At 35.9% G+C, this 21,637-nt stretch overlaps 2 protein-coding genes across 24 annotated transcripts in view; both read left to right on the top strand.

Moving 5' to 3' along the window:
• Positions 1-21,637, top strand: part of LOC106876215 (roundabout homolog 2) — a 1,018,579-nt gene that overhangs the window by 219,518 nt on the left and 777,424 nt on the right. The gene's annotated exons all lie outside the window — the stretch shown is intronic.
• Positions 4,626-5,434, top strand: LOC128247872 (zinc finger BED domain-containing protein 5-like). The gene is made up of 2 exons (XM_052968071.1): positions 4,626-4,874; positions 5,039-5,434. Exons 1-2 carry the CDS (start codon positions 4,626-4,628, stop codon positions 5,432-5,434), a joined length of 645 nt encoding a protein of 214 aa, XP_052824031.1.

Here is a 21,637-nt window from a genome sequence, read left to right as displayed (position 1 = left end):
GACAAGCCAGTAGCACTGTTAGAATTAAGATGTTTGTTCTACATAAAGTACCTAGTGACTTTTAGTTGAACTTTTTTGAAGTAGCTACAATGCACTACAATGGTAAGAAATTTGACCTAAGTCCAACTTAATGACTAAAATGAGGATATTGAAGCAAAACAAAATTAACCAATTTCGAAGTAACTTCTGCATGAATAAAGACTTACCATGCTTTGAAAAATATCTTATATATATATATGTACATATATATATATATACATTTTCTTTTCAGGTACACGACACTGCTTTTCCTCTTCCCAGGCTACAGGCCCACACCCCCAACACCCATACTGTTAGGATTGGCACTCTCAACGTCGGCACGCTGAAAGGTAGATCTGGTGAAATTGTTGAGATGCTTGAACGGAGATGCGTAGATATGTGCTGCATCCAGGAAGTAAGATGGAGAGGAGGTTCTGCAAGGTTCCTCACAGGCAAAGAACACAGGTACAAGATTTTCTGGGCAGGGAACACTGACGGGGTCGGGGGCGTAGGAATACTTCTAGCGGAGAAATGGGTGGATAAGGTAATCGAGGTCGTTAGAGTAAGTGACAGAGTACTTAAGATCAGACTAGTGCTTCATCATAGATTAGCTACTGTCATCTCAGCCTATGCACCTCAACCTGGGCTACCAGATGGTCTGAAAGACCAATTCTATGACACCCTCTTGCAAACTACCTCGTCGACGAGTGACAGGGACCTTCTCTTTGTGGCTGGAGACTTCAACGGTCATGTCGGACGTCGTGCTGGGGGCTTCCATGGCATACATGGAGGCTATGGCTTCGGTTCCCGCAACGAGGAGGGAACCAGACTGCTGGAGTTCTGTGATGCAACCAATCTTATAGTCTGCAATACCAACTTCAGGAAACCTGCCAGTCACCTAGTCACCTACCGCTCCGGCAGACACTCTAGCCAAATCGACTACATCCTCGCCAGAAATAGGGAAAGAGGGCGGCTTATAAATGCCAAAACCTACCCTGGCGAAGAATGTACCCCACAACATAGATTAGTAGTTAGCGACTTTGGGATCAAGGCAAAATGGGTGCCCAGAATTAGACAGGCTTGGAGAAGAAGGGTGTGGAAGCTTAAAGACCCTGCAAACGGACAGAGACTTAGAGACAAGTTACTTGAAGCATTTAACGAAATAGAAGGGGATATAGCATCATACAACGTGGAAGACAATTGGAGATTTCTGCGGGACAACCTGTTGAAAGCCACCGACCAGATTTGTGGGTGGTGTAAGGTCCCCTCCCAACCCAGAGTAACGTGGTGGTGGAACAAGGAGGTAGACAGGGCTATTAGACAAAAGAAACAAGCTTGGAAGGACTGGAAGAACGGTGGTAGCAGGGAATTGTACCAATGTGCCAGAAGGGAGGCTAGGCGACAGGTTTATTTAGCCAGAGGGGAAGCAGATAAGGAAAGATTTGCCAATGTTCTGCGCCGTGAGGACCAAAGACTCGAGGTATTTCGGGTTGCAAGACAGTGTAGGAGAGAGAATAGTGATGTTGTAGGAGAGAAATGTGTTCGCATGGATGATGGTACGCTTGCATTAAATGAGGATGCAAAGAAAGAGGTCTGGAGATGCCACTACGATAGATTGCTTAATAAAGAGAATGAATGGGAGAAAGAGAGCCTGCCTTATGTCGACCCAATAGAGGGACCAGCTATCCGAGTTGATAGTACCAGGGTAGATAAAGCAATTAAGAGTATGAAGACCGGGAAAGCCCCCGGCCCATCAGGAATCACTGCAGAGATGCTCAAAATATCTGGCAGTGTTGGCTATAGCCTAGTCACCCGTATTACGAACCAGGTGATACACGAAGGAGTCATACCCTATGACTGGTGTAGCAGCATCATAGTCAACTGCTACAAAGGTAAAGGGGACGCTTTAGATACAAATAATTACAGAGGCATCAAGCTGTTAGATCAGGTTATGAAAGTTACAGAGAGGGTCATAGCCCAACTAATTAGGGAGCGAATCAATTTAGATGAGATGCAGTTTGGGTTCGTGCCAGGTAAAAGCACTACTGATGCCTTATTTCTAGTGAGACAGTTGCAAGAGAAATACCTAGCCAAGGATAAACCTCTGTACCTGGCTTTCGTTGACATGGAGAAAGCCTTTGACAGGGTCCCCCGATCCCTTATCTGGTGGTCAATGAGGAAACTTGGGATAGAAGAATGGCTAGTGAGAGCTGTGCGAGCCATGTACAGAGATGCGGCCAGTAAGGTGAGGGTTGGAAATGAGTACAGCAATGAATTCCGGGTAGAGGTAGGGGTCCACCAAGGTTCCGTCCTCAGCCCCCTATTATTTACCATAGTCCTCCAGGCAATCACAGAGGAGTTCAAGACAGGTTGCCCCTGGGAGCTCCTCTATGCTGATGACCTTGCCCTAATTGCGGAGTCACTATCAGAACTAGAGGAGAAGTTTCAGGTGTGGAAGCAAGGTCTAGAATTGAAGGGCCTTAGAGTCAACCTAGCTAAAACCAAAATCCTAATAAGTAGGAAGGTAGATAAAACACAAACCCCTTCAGGTAGATGGCCCTGCTCAGTATGTAGAAAAGGAGTAGGTGGTAACTCTATAAGATGTACCCGGTGCAAGCTATGGACACATAAGAGGTGCAGCAACATCAAAGGCAGGTTAACTAGCAAGTTAGTTTTTGTTTGTGGCAGATGTTCAGGTGCAATAAAGACTGCAAACAAACAGGAAACAACTTCTATCTCATTCCAGGGTGAAAAACTAGAGGTAGTCGATAGCTTCCGCTATCTGGGCGACCAAGTTAGTAGTGGGGGTGGGTGCGCTGAAAGTGTAGCTGCTAGAATAAGAATAGCCTGGGCAAAGTTTAGAGAGCTCTTACCCCTGCTGGCGACAAAGGGACTCTCACTCAGAGTAAAAGGCAGACTGTATGACGCATGCGTACGAACAACCATGCTACATGGCAGTGAAACATGGGCTGTAACTGCTGAGGACATACGTAAGCTCGCAAGGAATGAAGCCAGTATGCTCCGTTGGATGTGTAATGTCAATGTGAATACCCGTCAGAGTGTAAGTATCTTGAGAGAAAAGCTGAACATTAGAAGCATCAGTTGTGGCGTGCAAGAGAGACGATTGCGCTGGTATGGACATGTGGTGAGAATGGAGGAGGATAGCTGCGTGAAAAAGTGCCACACCCTAACAGTTGAGGGAACCCGTAGAAGAGGTAGGCCCAGGAAGACCTGGGCTGAGGTGGTGAGGCAAGACCTTCGTACATTGGGCCTCACCGAGGCGATGACTACGGACCGAGACCTTTGGAAATGGGCTGTGCGTGAGAAGACCCGGCAAGCCAAGTAAGATCGTTGCCAGTGCCCCTGGACTGGTTCTTGTGCGGGTGGCACATGAGATGCACCATTTTGAGCGTGGCCGTTGCCAGTACCGCCTGACTGGCTCCTGTAGGATTTTCGAGCGAGATCGTTGCCAGTGCCCCTGGACTGGCTTGTGCGGGTGGCACATAAAAGACACCATTTCGAGCGTGGCCGTTTTCGTGCGGGTGACACGTAAAAGCACCCACTACACTCTCTGAGTGGTTGGCGTTAGGAAGGGCATCCAGCTGTAGAAACTCTGCCAAATCAGACTGGAGCCTGGTGTTGCCATCCGGTTTCACCAGTCCTCAGTCAAATCGTCCAACCCATGCTAGCATGGAAAGCGGACGTTAAACGATGATGATGATGATGATGATTATATATATATTATATATATATATATATATATATATATATATATTTATACTGATAAAAATAACAAAGTTTTTTCAACAAAGTGAAATAGTACAAAATTTTGTGCGTTTACAGCACAACATTTACATATTGTTATTATATTTATTTGTAGAATGTTTTTTTACAAAGGAAAGGATATATGATGAGTCCTATTTGAGCTTCAGTTTTACTGTGCTTACTGCTGGTGGAGTAGAAAAACCACAGTGTGTTCTGTGCTCTGAGGTATTGGCAGCTTCTTTGCTGAAGCCCAGTAGGCTAAAGAGGCATTTGGAAATGAAACATCCCAGGGCAGTCAACAAAGATGCGGAAGTTTTCAGACACCAAGCTGACAGATTGGTTAAATCCAAGCTTGATGACACAGAAATGCAAGACGTCGCAGCTTGTCTGAAAGCCTCCTACGAGGTTTCAAAGAAAATTGCTGCAAAAAAAAAAACCTCATAACATTGGAGAGCAGTTAGTTCTTCCTTACTGCAAAGATATAATTTCACTCGCGCTCAGAATGTCTGAACTACAGAAGCTTAGACACGTTTCACTTCCCAACAACACAGTCAGTCGACGAATTGCTGAGATGTCTGATAATATTTTGTCTCAGGTCATCTCAAAGATAAAAACATCAATGTTTAACTATGCCGCCATCCAAATTGATAAAACCACTGACATGGCGGATTTAGCACAACTTTGTGGTTATGTGCATTACGTGTATAACAAGTGCCTGGAATATGAATTCCTTTTTTTTCAAAAGCCTCAACACCTGAACTACTGCAAACAATATATTCCAGAAAGTGGGTCAATTCTTTAACAAGCATGGCATAAACTAGGGGCACGATGGTGCTCCAACAATGCTTGGTTGCTGTTCTGGCTTTCAGATAATGGTGAAGGAGAAGTCTCCTAAGGCAATTGATATGCATTGTACACTTCATCGCCAAACATTGATGGTTAAAACAATGCCTGACCATTTGAAGAATGTTTTGAATGATGTGGTCAAAGCAGTAAATTTTATCAAAGCCAGTTCTCTTAACTTGCATCTTTTTGCTGACTTGTACAAGGACAATGGCTCCAATTTTGAAATGCTTTTACTGTATTTGCATGTGAGGTGGTTATCCAAGTGAAGAGTACTGAAAAGTGTCTTCATTCTATGAAAGGAGATACACAAATTTCTTTGTGGTGCTAAAAAAGAACTGCACAGACAATTCTCCAATATGTCCCTCCTTTTTGGTCAACATTTTTGAATCAGTTAATTCTGTTAACTTAGCACTACAAGGAAAGGACATCACCATTGTCCACTGTCATAAAAAAAGTAACAGCACTTAAATTGAAGCTCCATTTGTGGCATTCTAAATTGGAATGTGAGAATTTCGTACCATTCCTGAACCTCAATACTTTCCTTGATGAAGATGCCCTTCAAGTTGATGCTAACATCCTCGACATAATGAAACAGCATGTCTTAACTCATCATGCTGAAATTCAAAGATATTTCCCCGGCCTACAAAACTTCATAAAAGTTCATCGTTTCATCACCAATCCCTTTGCAATCTCTGTTGTTGACCTTCCGTCAGAAGATTACGTCATTCAAGAACAGTTCATTGACTTGCTGAATGATGGAGGTGCAAAAAACACCTTCCGTAACATGTGTTGCAGTGAATTCTAGATTGAAATGATGTAGTCCTATCCAGATGTCACCAAATTGGCCCTCAAATTCATCATTCCGTTTGCAACAATGTACGAATGTGAGACGGCTTTTGCAACTTTACTCACAATTAAAACAAAGGTTTGCAATAAACTGGATGTTGTGCATGACATGAGGGTCGCATTATCAAAAATGCAGCCTAATATTGAGGATATATTACAGACCAAACAAGTTCACTCCTCTCATCGAAATTTTTTATTTTATCTGTAAAATTTCATCTCATGAAAAATCCTTTTATACAAGGTCATTTTGCTTAGTTTGTCTTCTCTGATTTTTTCGTTTGGGGGGGGGGGGGGATGGGAAGGGGTCTGTAGGACAAAAATTTTGAAAAAGTTTGGGAACCAAGGTTCTAGGCAATTCAAAAGTATTGTAACACTTTGTTAGAAAAATGGCTCATACCTGACTCCACATCCTCTGAAGAGTTTGGTGTGTTCTTACATGGCCTGTGGCTCACACCAAAGATATAACACCTTATTCAGCTATTCTCCTAATATGGTTCTCTTTTATTTTTTTATTTTGATCCTCTTCTTCAGAATTCAGTCCTTATTGTGAGGAATCAGCCTCTTCTTGGTGTAGCTCCTTCAGGTCATCAATGGACAGTTCACTTCTCTGCTTCTCAATGAAATATTTTATGTCCTTTCATTCATCACCAGACTCTTGGAACTGCCCTTTCATACAATTTCCTCAACTGCTATAATTGAGGAAATTGTACATTTTATGACACTCTCTGAAATATTTGAAAATTTATTGAAGAAACTTCAGGTCACAATGCTCTCCAAGAAGAGTTCAAACTCTCCCAATTGCTTCACTATTAAGCACACAACATCTGCAAAGAAGTGATTTTTCCAAAACTTTTACTGTCACATTAAATGTCAGAGTCACTTCAAAACATTACCGAATGAATGCTTTGTGTATAATTTTTTAAAGCATGCAACCACTTGCTTATTCACAAATAAATAATTTACACAAATAAATGGTACACTGAATCACCAGCCATTTGTTTTTCTTTCATTTGTATTAATAATAGATTTTCCATTTCATCCATAAATGAGGCCTACGTGTTATTGAGCCTATGACTTTTACTACCATCAGACTTTTTAGCTTATTCTCTTCCTCCAAAAAGGTACAAAATGTAGATTTGGCCAATCCATATACCACACTAAGCTCACTTGAAGTGGCTTCTTTCTCATTTTTTTTTATTTCTGTAATAATATTTATTGCTGGCTTTGCTTTCAATATGTTGAATATTTGATAGAAAAAATATAGCACAACACTAATTTTCCTTTGAAAATATTCTACCATATCATCTGAAATAGTGAAAGCACGATGGTGCTTCAAATTCAAGGTCACACATAAACTGAACTGAAAGCCCCTGAGCCCCTGATATATATCATTAAAGGAAAAGTGTGAACGAAGGGAAATAATTCAACATAACATTTAAGGCATCAGAAGCTTATATAGATCTTTTTTGGGATGTGTGTATGTGTTTGTAAATTGTTCATTGCTATCCATAATTTTATTCCTTACCAAGTTAATAGAAAAAACATTTGTCCACAGTATGTTTATATATATGTATGTATATATATATATATATATATATATACACACACACACACACACACACACACACACACACACACACACACACACACAAACAAACATATAAAGTGCTGATGCCACCACATTAGAAGAGAAGCACCCAGTATACCTTATGGAGTGGTAGGCATTAGGAAGGGCATCCAGCTATAGGAACCATGCCATTTCAGACAATGAAGCCTAGCATGACACCTGGCCTTACAAGCTCTAGTCAAACCATCCAACCCATGCCAGCATGGAAAACGGATGTTAAATGCATGCATGCATACATACGTACATATATACATACATACATACATACGTACATAGTACATACATACATACATAGAACTTAAGTATGACTGTACTTATGAAGTTCACTTCACAATTACATAGTTTCAAGTTCAACTTCGAGCTAGTTTTATACCCATAGCTCTGGGCCAGTCAAAGCTCTTTGAAAATACATTTGGTAGACAAGAACTGAAAGAAACCAGTTGTAAGTTTGCATTTCTCTAAAAATTACTGACAGTGGCATTGTTATCATTTTCCTTATCAGCAAATTGTCTGCTGGCTTTGTGCTTTGAAAATGTGGGAAATAAACTTTCCCTTACTTGAAAAACAAGTCAAGTTCAAGACAAAAAGGTTATCTGGCCTCAATAATTTATTCCTCTAACCCACTCTAGCAGGAGAAAATTGATGTAAAAACAAAGGAATATGTATATTCACAAACACACAAATATATTATAGATATATCGGTGTGTATGAGTGATGGGTGAGTGCTCATTATGTACCGTTCATGTAATGCAAACAGCACCTAACTCTTTATTGCTTTTGGTCATGCAGAACCATCAGAGCAACAAACAAATGCTATGTGGTATTTGTTCTGGTATTTTACATTCTGAATTCAAAAATTTTATCAAGGTCAACTTCATCTTTCATCCATCCTGGGTTGACAAAATAAAGTACTGATCAAATATCGGGGCCATTCAAATCAGCCAATGGTGATGGGTTGTGCTTATGTGTATGTGTGTGTGTGTATGCAAGTGTACATATTTTTGTGTGTGTCTATGTAGTTGTGTGTGCAGTATATGAATGTGTACATAAACACATGCTTGAGTGTGCATTTCATACTGAGTGACATAAGTATTCAAGGCATGACCATACAAAATTTTATACTTTTTATCCAGAGACTATATTATAGAACATTTTCTCTTTTATTTAACCTTTTCTGTGTTATTGCTAAAATATTGCACTCTTGCTTACTCACGAGTGTAATATCACACTTTGAAAAGCGCCTTGTTGTTTCCTCGGATGTCAGCACCTCCTTGTTCAAACAAATGCAAATTAATATATTTGCGTGTTCAAGTGGAGTGTAGTGAATGATTGTTTTAGTTATTGAGCTTATGTACATGCATGATATGCAGCATTAGCTATAAATATATCACAAAGTTATTTGGATTTTAAATTGCGTTTCAGCATTAAATCAACATGGCATTGGATAAGAAGTTGATTGGCAATGAAGTATTAGAATTAATTTTTCTTTTTTCTACAGAATTGGATGATGGGGATAATAAGAAAGGAGAGGAATGTCTTTCTAGTAATATCGAAGGATAAATCATTTTGTGAAGCTTGGCGCTAGTACTTGATTTTTGCATTGAAGTGATTCACAAAGTAAGTGAGGAAAATCATGAGCAAAACCCCCATGCCTCAGGTGGTTGTCCATCTGCAGAAACCCCTTCCTGCATCTGACATAGATTAATCCCTCTAAATATTAAAGTAAAGGGTCTCAATTAAAAGACATAAAGTGTGTCTGATGAATGCTAAAGTGAGAGAAAGCAGGCATGAATGTATAAACTGTTACATGAGACTATGCATTGATACATTTTAAAATATTTCACAGCTAATTATGATGTTAAAAATATTCTTTTCTACTCTAGTCACAAGGGCCAAAATTTTTGGGGAGGGGAGCAGTCGATTAGATCGACCCCAGTATGCAACTGGTACTTAATTTATTAACCCCCAAAAGATGAAAGGCAAAGTTGACCTTGGTGGAATTTGAACTCCAAACATAAAGACAGACGAAATACTGCTAAGCATTTCGCCGCCTTACAATGTTAAAAATATTGCAATATTTTTTCACCTACTTTTCAATATTATAGTTTTATTAGACCTTATATTGTTTAATGTATTTCATTTAAATGAAATATAAGTATTTCAATCGTTCAATAGTGAGTGTCATCTTTCTAGTGCTTTTTTTTTTCTTAAAAAAAACAAAAAACAAGCACAATAGTAGCAGTAAGTAATTTGATACATGTTCTATTGAATGAAATGAGATGGAATAGTCTGTCTGAAACTAATAGTAACAGTTCCCAGACCTGCAGGAAGAAATTCACCATCCAATTCTTACTTGAGCTTACTTAAACATATCTATTCTCTTTCTCAGAGGGGTTAAGTACAGTTCTTTGTGTTTTGTAGTTGTCATAAGCATAATTTATTTCATATTAATTCTTTACTTAGACTTGACAAACATCAGAGAGCAAAACAATTGTTAAATCTTTCATAAAACTATTAAATCCATAGATGTTGGGTCTTAGCACCAGATTATCTCTAATAGAGCAAACAGATATATAATCAAAGATGTACCAGCAATGATCAACCTGTTTTGTTTTTATTTTATGCATAATATACTGTACTATATATATATATATATATATATATATATATGTATGTATATATTCATATTCATACTCATACATATAAGATGCACTGATAGATAAGTCATTCCACATTTGTGCCTATAACAGTTTAGCTTCTTCAGTCTGTGACTTATAGTGCATAATTCACATATTGCTTTCCATGAATACTGTTTGCAGCTTCACTTGCTGTTGCATTGAAATAATAAACTCAGCTGAAATAATTGTGATAATTGCTAGCACAGTTTAACAAAGTCTTGGAACCAAAGATATCATAGCAATGTATTTCTGTGATCTATACTTAGAACAAACAGACCAACTCGTGCTTTTAAATTACCATTTCTGATTGATTAATAATACATACATCATCTGACGGGCATTGGGCTTACGGCCATAGAGAGAGAAGTGACCAAGTTTATTTTACACATGTAGAAAGTGTGTAGATACAAATTCAGGAAACTATGTTAGAATGAAATAAACATTTACGAATTGGTTTTAATGAATTTAATCAAAAGTGCATTTATAATAGCTACACAGTGGCAGCATGAATTAACCCTTTCGTATTCATATTATTCTGTTAAAAGTAATGCTTATCTATTCACATTATTTTGAATTAATCAGGCATTATCTCATTGTTATGAGGTTTTGATGAGATAACTGTTAATTTTTAGAATCTTTATTGTTGTATTAGTGTGTGTGGTGGTGGTGGGGGGGGGGTTTAGACGTGGCTGGTTTGAATATAAAACAAGTAGACTATTTTCACTAGATATGGTTGGTTTAAATGCTAATGAGTTAAACATAGCAACAGATTCGTTTATGTAATGTTAACGCTTTTTTTTTTTTTGGTACTTGTTTCAGTTATTTGACTGTGGCCATGTTGGGATACCACCTTGAAGGGTTTTTAGTTGAACAAATCAACACCAAGACTTATATTTTAAGCCTAGTACTTATTCTATTGATCTCTTTTGCCAAACCACTAAGTTATGGGAACATAAGCACACCAACACCAGTTGTCAAGGAGTGATGGTGGGGACAGACACAATGGCACACACGCTCACACACACACACACACACACACATACATATATACAACGGGCTTCTTTCAGTTTCCATCCAATACATCACAAGGTTTTGGTCAGCCTGAGACTATAGCAGAAGATACTTATCCAAGATGCCACACGGTGGGACTGAACCTGGAAACATGTGGTTGGGAAGCAAGCGTCTTACCAGACAGCCATGCCTGCACCTATTTCTGTTCTTGAATTTTGTACACCACTTTGCTAAAACCTGGCACTTTTCAGTAATAGTATATTATGCTTATATTCATGGATAGCTGTAACACTTTTGTTGTAGTAACCCTGTGAGTGACAACAAGCCAATTTACATTCAGTCCACATGCACAAGTATATAAATCATACTCCATGTTGATACAGTTTAAACATGTTTCATTTTTTGGCGTTTTCTTAGGGGTTTCTTTATTTTTGCTTCTGCCAGAACCCTCACAAATTTTTCTGACAACAAAAACTCTCTCACAGATTTACATGCTATTCAGCTTATTCAATAATTGTAGCTTAAAACCAGTCTCATAATCGATCTTTTGCCTTTCGTGCTGTTCATGTTATAGCTATTTTGTTGACTTTTTTTCCTATCAGAAATGCAATTATATGACTAATACAAATGTATATATATATATATATGTATGTATGTATGTATGTACATGTGTGTGTGTGTTTTGTCAGAAAATGCAGAAAATATATTTGATATTTATATATCTTTTTATATATATATATATATACATATATATATATATATATATACATATATATATATATATATATATATATCTTTATATATATATATATATATATATATATATATATATATCTTTATATATATATATATATATATATATATCTTATATATATATATATATATATATATATATATATATATATATCTTTATATATATATATATATATATATATATATATATATATATATATATATATATATATATATATATATATATATCTTTATATATATATATATATATATATATATATATATATATATATATATATATATATATATATATATATATATATATATATATATATATATATATATCTTTATATATATATATATATATATATATATATATATATATATATATATATGTTTCAGTGAGTTAATCTCATATCCTCAATACTTCAAATATTTAGTTGTAGTATGACTGTTCTATACCTTTAATCATGCAATATACACATAAACAAGACTGTATCATAACTATCTAGATCTTTCACATTCTCTTATTTCATAATCTATATTTTTTATTCTTTCTATTTTTTTCTTTTCTGTCTTTTGAATGTTTTTTTTGTTTTTTTTATCTTTTGATCTCTATTCCATTCTCTGCTCAAACTGACCACCTTACCTAGCCAACCTTCCCTCTATCTTTCTATATGTTTGATTGACAGTATGTACAATGATTTGATATTACTACTTTTGTGCATGTTCATGTGTGTGTGTGTGTGTGTGTGTGTGTGTGTGTGTGTGTGTGTGTGTGTGTGTGTGTGTGTGTGTGTTTGCGTGTTTGCATCTCCTTGTCTTAACATCATGTGATAGTGTCACTATCACGGAAGCAGTGTTCTTCATTTCCAGTCTACTATGGAAACATGTATAGCCATAGAGGAAATATTAGTTTTCTAGAAAACAGGTGGGAGAGTGGAACAAGAAATGCATCCTGTGATAGAAAATTTGCCTCAACAAATTCCATCTGACCAACGCAAGCATAGCAAAATGAACTTTAAAATGATGATAATGATGATATATGTATATCATAATGATGGTATACATATATTAGCTATATATACATATATATGTGAATAGTAATATAAACTGAATGTGTGTGTGTGTGTGTGTGGATCTGGTTTATAGTACTATATGTGTATATAGCTATATATATATTGTCCTTTTAGTTTCCTTTATCATGCTTGCATAGACCAGAGAGAATTTGTTGAAGCAAATTTTCTGTGGCTGTCACCAATTCTCACTTGTTTTAACTATTCTCCATTGTTGGACATATATATGTATACAATATTTACAAATACACACACACACATATATATATATATATATATACATACATATTTACGTATATACATTGATAATATGTGTGTGTGTATATCATGTATGTGTATATACATGCATACACACATATATACATCTATATGTCTATCTCTCCTTTTCTCTTTACATGTGTGTGTGTGTGTGTGTGTGTGTGTGTGTGTATGCACGCCTACACAAATATGCATGTGCACATACAAACGTATAGTCCACTTTAAAGAAAGACCTTCTCTGTATCCCAGTATGGCTAGAAAAGAGCCTTACGTATATCGTAATATACAAACCAATTTTAAACAATTGTATTACATGTGTGTGTGTGTGTGTGTTTATTCTCTATATAAATACACACATGCATATATATATATATATATATATATATATATATATATATATATATATATATATATATATATATATGTATGTATGTATGTATTTGTGTCTATATATATATATATCAACAGCACTAATGTGTTTTCTTTCTTTTTTCTTTTGTAGGTAAGTGTCTTCACATCCTTTATGTCCAGCATCTCCATCATCATCATTATCTATAACATAATCTCTTTCAACCAAAGGTGCCAAATTTGCACTAAGAATCCAGTAAATATTACACATTTTTTCTGTCATTTTCTGCTTTTCTCAATTCCCTTTGACTTTGTAATAATTTAATTATTATTTATTTTTGTTTTGCTTTGATTTTCAATTAACTATACTTTTTTTCCACCCAGAACAAACACTCATTTCCATATGAAGCAAAGGAAAAGAAAAGCATCCTTTTAACCCCATGGTATTTCAGTTATAAATAACCCGTTTGATACTATTATATCTCCTCTATGAAATGAATAGATAAATAAATATAAATAAATACTACGACTAAAAGAAAGATTTTTTTAAAAATACTGAAATAAAGAGGAAGCTACTTTCATCTTGTTAAGAGAGGATTTATTCAGTGCAAACCAAAACTATTGAATTTTTAGGTGGATAGCTAAATAGGCAAATGGATTGAAAATAGAGACAAACAGACACAAACTAAAAGAATGGGTGCTTCCCCTTTTTTCCTATAGAAAGAAAAGTCTCTTTCATTTATGTTCTGAATTTAATTTTCCTCCTTCTGCAATGAATAAAATAAAGTAGAAGTAGCATGCATGGACCTACACACAAATACACATTCATATTTTAATAATAATGGCTTTCAATTCGGGCACAAGGCCAGCAATTTTATGAGGTGCTCGTTTAGTTATTTTATATCAACCACAGCACTAAGCTGTTACTTAACTTCATCAACCCTGAAAGGATGAAATGCAAAGTTGACTTCAGCAGGAATTGAACTGAAACCATAAAGCTTCAGAACAAATACCATTTGGCCTTTTGTCTGACTCTCTTAATAATAATAATAATAATAATAATAATAATAATAATAATAATAATTATAATAATAATCCTTTCTACTATTGGTACAAGACCTGAAATTTTGCGGGAGGAGCCAGTCGATTAGATCGACCCTGGTATGCAACTAGTACTTAATTTATTGACCCCAAAAGTATGAAAGGCAAAGTTGACTTTGGCGGAATTTAAACTCGGAATATAAAGGCAGACGAAATACCGCTAAGCATTTCGCCTGGCATGCTAATGATTCTGCCAGCTCGTCACCTTAATAATAATAATAATAATGTTTTCTTTATTAACTCCTAATGGTCTACAAAAAACCATGGGGAACAGTACAAGGCAATACAATGAGGGTTTAATCTTAGTGGAATTAGAACTCAGAATGTAAAGAGCAAGAAGAAATTAATAATACTTTTATCGATAATCAGGTTTTCTTTGATAATATCAATAATCATAAGTTTATTTTGGCATAGCTGATTTTGTGATTTAAATTTTATATGGTGAAATCATAGAAAACAATTTTCCATTTTATTTATTTCCTGGGGGAAAAAAAATACTGGCATGATTCCTTTCTGGTTTTCTCCTCTCTTCAAATTCTCAGATTCTTCTTTTAAAAACAGACCACAAACATATATTCCTTCATTCACACTTTCATTCATACAAACATGATGAGATAATAATTGCTTCTTTGTGTCAGATGTTTGCAATCTCATAAAGAAATATTTGTACATTATTGCGTAGAGTGACATAAAACTTAAACGACATGTAAGTGATTTCTTTAGTGTCCATAGTGAAATAACTAGTGACAAGTAAAAGCAAAATGACTGATAACTATTTCAGCAATAACTTTTATATGAGTGCGTGTGTGTCTGTGTGTGTGTGTGTGTGTTGTATATATGTTCTCTTACTCTTTCTAATTTTAGAGTAAATTTTGAACAACTGTCTACTTTGTAGCAAGGTTGTGTGTGTGTGTGTGTGTGTTGTATATATGTTTTCTTACTCTTTTTATGTTCTCTTACTCTTTTTAATCTTACAGTAAATGTTGAGCAATTGTCTACTTGGTAGCAAGGTTGTGAAGGAAAGTATCTTCTTTTAACCATCATCCTTTAAATCTTAAGAAGGTCTTGCAGATTTTTATGGTCCCAGGTATCATGATCATTTGTAGCATATCAGTTAAGGATTTGCATTCTCTCCTCAAGATGCATGCATGAATGTTTGTGTGTATCTGTATACATGTGTGTTTTCCCACCATCTATTGTTACATAGGTCATCTTATATAGTGAGAAGGTTGGTGTTAGATGTGGCAGCAACAAAATGGCTGGAAAGACAATCAAGATCTGCCAGGAAAGTACTGAAAGACCCCATGTAGGAAACGTATTATACATATATCAAACATCACCACCATTTAAATGCTTTAGCATTCAGATTAATCTGTCAGATTTAATGCTTATTTATTCCTGTTGTTTCAAATTAATCCTGCAATATCTCATAACTCAGAGATTTCAATGATATGATTGTTTATTTCAGAATAACATTGTAGGATAGGTATGAGAGGACAGATCTGGCCTGTTTGAACAGGAAACAGGTTGAATAATTAGACCTGATATGGCCGGTTTAAAAACTAAAGGTTTAATGTCAGTTGTGACATGTCTACACAGATGAATGGGCTTTCTCCAATGCTGTGCATCTCTATTCATCATGATTCTTTGTCAAGTTCAGCTTCTTGAGACTAGTCTTCACTACTATGACTCATCTTCCACAGTTTCCATTTTCTTTGAGCACTCAGCATCTGTAAATAGCTGACATTCTCCATGTATATTACATATCCATACTAGTGTGGTCCTCCTTATTGCAAACTATGTCTGATTCCTGAGTTTTTATTTCAACTCCATCATTATACTCTATCATTCATATGCGTCAAGTGAGGAAATTTCATTTTATTCTTTTCAAGCCTTCAGAAATCTTATATATATATATATATACATATATATATATATATATATATATATATATATATATATATATATATATATATATATTTATATATATTATACACGTGTGTGTGTGTGTATGTGTGTGTATGCACGCATGTCTGTATACATACATATGTGTCCATGTGTGTGTGTATGTATATGTGTGTGTATATATATATATATATATATATATATATATATATATATATATATATATATATACACTTGTGAATTGGTTTCTATTCTTCTGTTTATTGTACCAGGTGTGTGCGTGTGTGTGCGTGTGTGTGTGTGTGTGTGTGTGTGTGTGTGTGTGTGTGTGAATTCATTTGTATTTGTTGTAATGGTTATTTTTGGTTGATGGTGACAAGTTTGATGTTAGTTTTTATATCTATGTCATTTGAAATTTCAAAAGCTGAACCCAACAGCATTAATATCCTGTTTTATAAATACTTGAGGATATTACATATGGAAAATATCTTGGTACAAAGACCTGGAATAAATAGATAACAAGTAGAGAGTGAAACATAAAAACCATAAAATAAAACCCAAATGATTTTTTAAAAAATTTCTTGTGAATGGATGTATGTTTGCATGTGTGTGTGTGTGTGTGTGTGTTTTGCGTAAATATTACATGATATTGAGGAGAAGGAGGGGGAAGCATTTATAGATCATACATAGTTCTCTTTTAACTTAAATATAAAGTTATTTTGAAGCTCCATCATGGTCAAATTCACAACTGTGTATACACGCACGCACACACACACACACACACACATATCTATACATACACATGTACATGTACAAACATATATAAGTACCTATATATGTATACATACATATTTATATGTATACACATATATAGATAGTTAGCTAGATAGATAAACAGACAAACAGAGAGATAAATAGGTAGATAAATACCTAAATATATATATATGTATATATATATAATATATATATATATATATATATATATATATATATATATATATATATATATATAAGGCCACTTGTATAGTAGATGTATATAGGATGAATGAAGCAAAGGAGACATAAATTCTGCAAGCTTCTTCATCAAAGGAAATCTGTCTAGTTGAATAGTTATTCTGAATAAAAACACTGATACAGGGATGATAGTACCTTTTAGTCTACTGCAGACATCCTCTCTCATGCCACTGGCATGATAAGATGCACCCAATTCACACTGTAAAGTGTTGGTGGTGGAGAAGGCATTCAGCCATAAAAGACCATGCCAAAAATATACAACATATACGACAAAGATAAGATTGACCAGTCTCTTATTGTGTACATTTGATGGTGAAGGACGGCGACAAATGACGAGACCCCGAGACACATCCAACTAAAAACTAGCATAGGAAAACGAGTCACTCTTCATAAAAATTAAGCCTTCACCACTTGTTGATTTAATTCAATACATACATACATACATATATTATACGTGTATATGCAGACACACACACACACACACACAATGCACACACTGTTGGCTCATGTATCTGTGTATAACAAATGCATGAGAATGAGCAAAATTGATGTGTTCATATTCAATAGTTAAGCGCAGCCAATTTGTGGCAGTATTCCAGCATGATTAGAACCACAATGTTTGTTTCCTCTTTTTCTGTTTTTTTTTTTGGGGGGGGGGGGCTTTTAATGAATTAAAGATATCACAGAATCATATGTGTGTGTGTGTGTGTGTGTGTGTGTGTGTGTGTGTGTGTGTCTACATACATGTGTGTGCAGGTGTGTATGTATTTGTAAAGAATATATACACATCATATCACTTGGTTACGCATGGTGCGTGTCTTGGCTGCTAAAAATCTGCAAATATTTTTCATCTCTTGATTTGAAAAACGATACCATTTCTTCTGAGAGCTGAGATTATCTTCACCTAAAGCTTAAAATTCCTAAACTGAAGGTAGGTTGATCAGGTAACGAAGGATTAGGCACATACACACACCAGCACAACCATCTCTCTCTCTCTCTCTCTTCATTCGTGTCCTTCTTTATCTTCCATCACCAATCTCTAATGCACTCCAGTCTTTCTCATCTCTCTCTCTCTCTATTTCTCTCTCCTAACCTGATAGGGGGATTACAATGGAAGTTTTATTTGTAGCAATTCCAGTACTATTAAACCGAAGAACTTGGCAGTAGCCTCAAGTAGATGGAAATGGTGTTGTAGAGGTACAGGTTGATGTTGTCAGCTAGTAGCCAAGCATCGACTTTATATAATGCCAGCAGATTAAGTGGCTAGATGCCATCTTATAACTGCCACTAAACTGAATTTTACTAAATTTGGCATACAGCCAAGAATTGGCATGAATTTTTCTATTATTATTAGGCATAATAAGTTTATTCATCTGTATGTTTCTTTTTTCTGAAATGCATTTGCATTCACAAATAATCATATCTTCCTTGCATTCTTTATTTTCATTGTTTTTTTTTTTTATTTTTGTCATTGTTTGCTTTTATTTTTCTGACTTTTTTCTTTTAATTTGATTCTTTGCTCCAACTCTTCCCTCTCTTATCTCCTCCTCCTCCTCTAACTCTCCCATAATGATTAATACATGAGTTTTAAGGTCTTTCGGTGTTGCTTATATCAATGTCTGGAATGAGATAACAGTGTTTATTAATCTAATAATTTAAGCCCTAACTCTGTATATCACTGGCATGTTACCCTCTCCAACCATTTTTCTTTAAATAAGTCTGTAGGAAGATAGAAGAACAGCAAATATAATATCTGCAGGACTATCTCGACTGCTGTATCAATATCATTGATGCTCTGCTTGAAATTCTACATGTTGTTTTTGTTGTTGTAGTCATTGTATAGTCCCTGATCAACACTGAATGAACAGATGTATAATCAATCGCATTCCATTCATGACCAGCCTGTGCCTTTATAACTCAGAGATTACATGTCCTTCTTTTCTTTGACATTGTAGGATGTCATTTCAAGGAGATCTGGTCATCATTTCTAGCATGCTGAGTGACCACATGAAGGCTCTTTTATTGTGATATATTCAATATTTTGTTATTAATGATGTTTGTAATGATGTTATTGTTATTTATCCTAAGATCAAAACTACCTGAGCAAACCAGTTGAGCGACCATGCAATGAAACCCTTGTTGGTTAATAACATGGACCATTGTTGAAAGAGATAAAAGTGTCTCCCTACATGCTTAATCTACATTTGAAGTCTCCAAACTGTTTAGAGTTCCTACAAGTTCAAACTGCTAGAAATACCAACCAAAATATCCCATCAAACCAGGCCTTACCATCTAAAAAAATTTGAAGATATGCTATTTGAAAATTTGATAGGATAATCATTGCTGCAATGTTTTGTGCAGAGCTGACCTGGGGCTAAACTTTAATTACAACATTTGAGGTCTTAAGTGAAGCAGGGTTATGTGTATCACACATAACACCCTAGCAAAAGATAACATGCTGCTTGAAACAATGAATTTACTAGAGTTCTAAAACCATATTGCATGTCAAGAAATAAAGTTTAGACTATGAGTGGGTGCTAAAAAGATCCTGGCTTTAAACGCATTGTAAAAGGCCTAGTTGGAGGCCCAAGTTCTTTTCCAGGGCTTAGAAAAACTGAAGGATCGCTGCAATAAGTGTGTAAATCTGAGAAGAGAGTATGTTGAATAAAATCATAACTGATCCTCCAGTATTTTCTTTTACCCAAACCCAGTAACTTTTCAGTACCCCCTCATATATTGTACTCTATATTTTTTATCCCCCAACTTGTTTTAAGACATTCACATGATGAAAATGAAGTTAAGTTGGCAGAGAAATTCTTCTGGTCATGCTCTTGAAAAACAAAGGCACAATTTCCCAAACTTCTAGTTTCTTGTATTTATTCTTCATTCGTTTAACCCTTAAGCTTTTAAACTGGCAATATCCAGCCCAAATATCCTACCTGTTTTATATTCAAACCAGCCAGATCTGACTTCTCACACATAACCTACAATGTTGTTCTAAAATGAAACAATCGCATCATTGAAATCTCAAAGTTATGAGATAATACATACTCTTTGACTCTTTTACTTGTTGCAGTCATTTGACTGCGGACATGCTGGAGCACCGCCTTTAGTCGAGAAAATCGACCCCAGGACTTATTCTTTGTAAGCCTGGTACTTATTCTATTGGTCTCTTTTTGCTGAACCGCTAAGTTACGGGGACATAAACACACCAGTATCAGTTGTCAAGTGATGGTGGGGGCAACAAATACAGGCACACAAACACACATACATATACATATATACACCGGGCTTCTTTCGGTTTCCGTCTACCAAATCCACTCACAAGGCTTTGGTTGGCCCAAGGCTATAGTAGAAGACACTTGCCCAAGGTGCCACGCAGTGGGACTGAACCCGGAACCATGTGGTTGGTAAGAAAGCTACTTACCACACAGCCACTCCTGTGCCTATATGGTTAATTAAAAACAAGACTCCTGGCAGTTTGCTGTGCTTGAAAAGACAGGTCAAGCTAAGCAAAAGCATGGCTGTCCTTGCATACAGGCTTGTCCCCTGCAACCTTCCCCAGTTGAGCATCCCTAATCTTGTGGGCTCATAGTTGCTGGTGTCACATAAACGCACCCATGCCAGTGCTGTGTAAAAGCACCCAGTACACTTTGTAAAGTGGTTGGTGTTAGGAAGGGCATCCAGCCATAGAACTATGCCAAAACTACATGGATCCTGGACGACTCTTCAGCTGACCAGCTCCTGTCAAAGCCTCCAGCCCATGCCAGCATGGAAAACAGACGTTAAATGACAACGATGATGTTAATAAATAGGCATTACATTTAATAGAATAATCTGAATGCAAAAGAGTTAATGTCTATAAATCTATGCCAGAATGGATTTGAATCAGGAGTTATTTAAAGGAGTATTTTATGGCTGGATGCACTTCTTGTTGCCAACCCTTACCTGTTTTCAAAAGGGATTTCTTTTTTATTGCAGAGGTCTTTGTTGATGCAATGCGACAAGTCATAATGACAGTAAAGAATGTCAACATGACAATTGCTTCTTCACTTGGCTAGTGTCAAGCATGAAACATCAACATTCATGCATATTCCTGCATGCACACACACAAACACACACGCACACACACACGCACACACACACACACACACACGCACACACGCACACACACACATGTATACAACAAGATTCTTGCAGTTTCTGACTACAAAACTACACAAATACACACGTGTGTGTGTGTGTGTGTGTGTGTGTGTGTGTATTTCTATGTGTATACATCCACACACATGCACAAAGGCACCCCTTAGGAGTGCTCTGATGATAAAACATATTTCCATATATCTAATTACTTATGATCTATCTAGGCTGTGAATATCAGAACTTCTTTTAAATGATACAGGTTTAAACAG

This window comes from Octopus bimaculoides, chromosome 5 (genome assembly GCF_046866305.1).
Source record: "Octopus bimaculoides isolate indiv1 chromosome 5, ASM4686630v1, whole genome shotgun sequence".
NCBI lineage: Eukaryota > Metazoa > Mollusca > Cephalopoda > Octopoda > Octopodidae > Octopus > Octopus bimaculoides.
The sequence above is the reverse complement of the archived record's forward strand: the minus strand, read 5'-3'. Positions and strand labels throughout refer to the sequence as shown.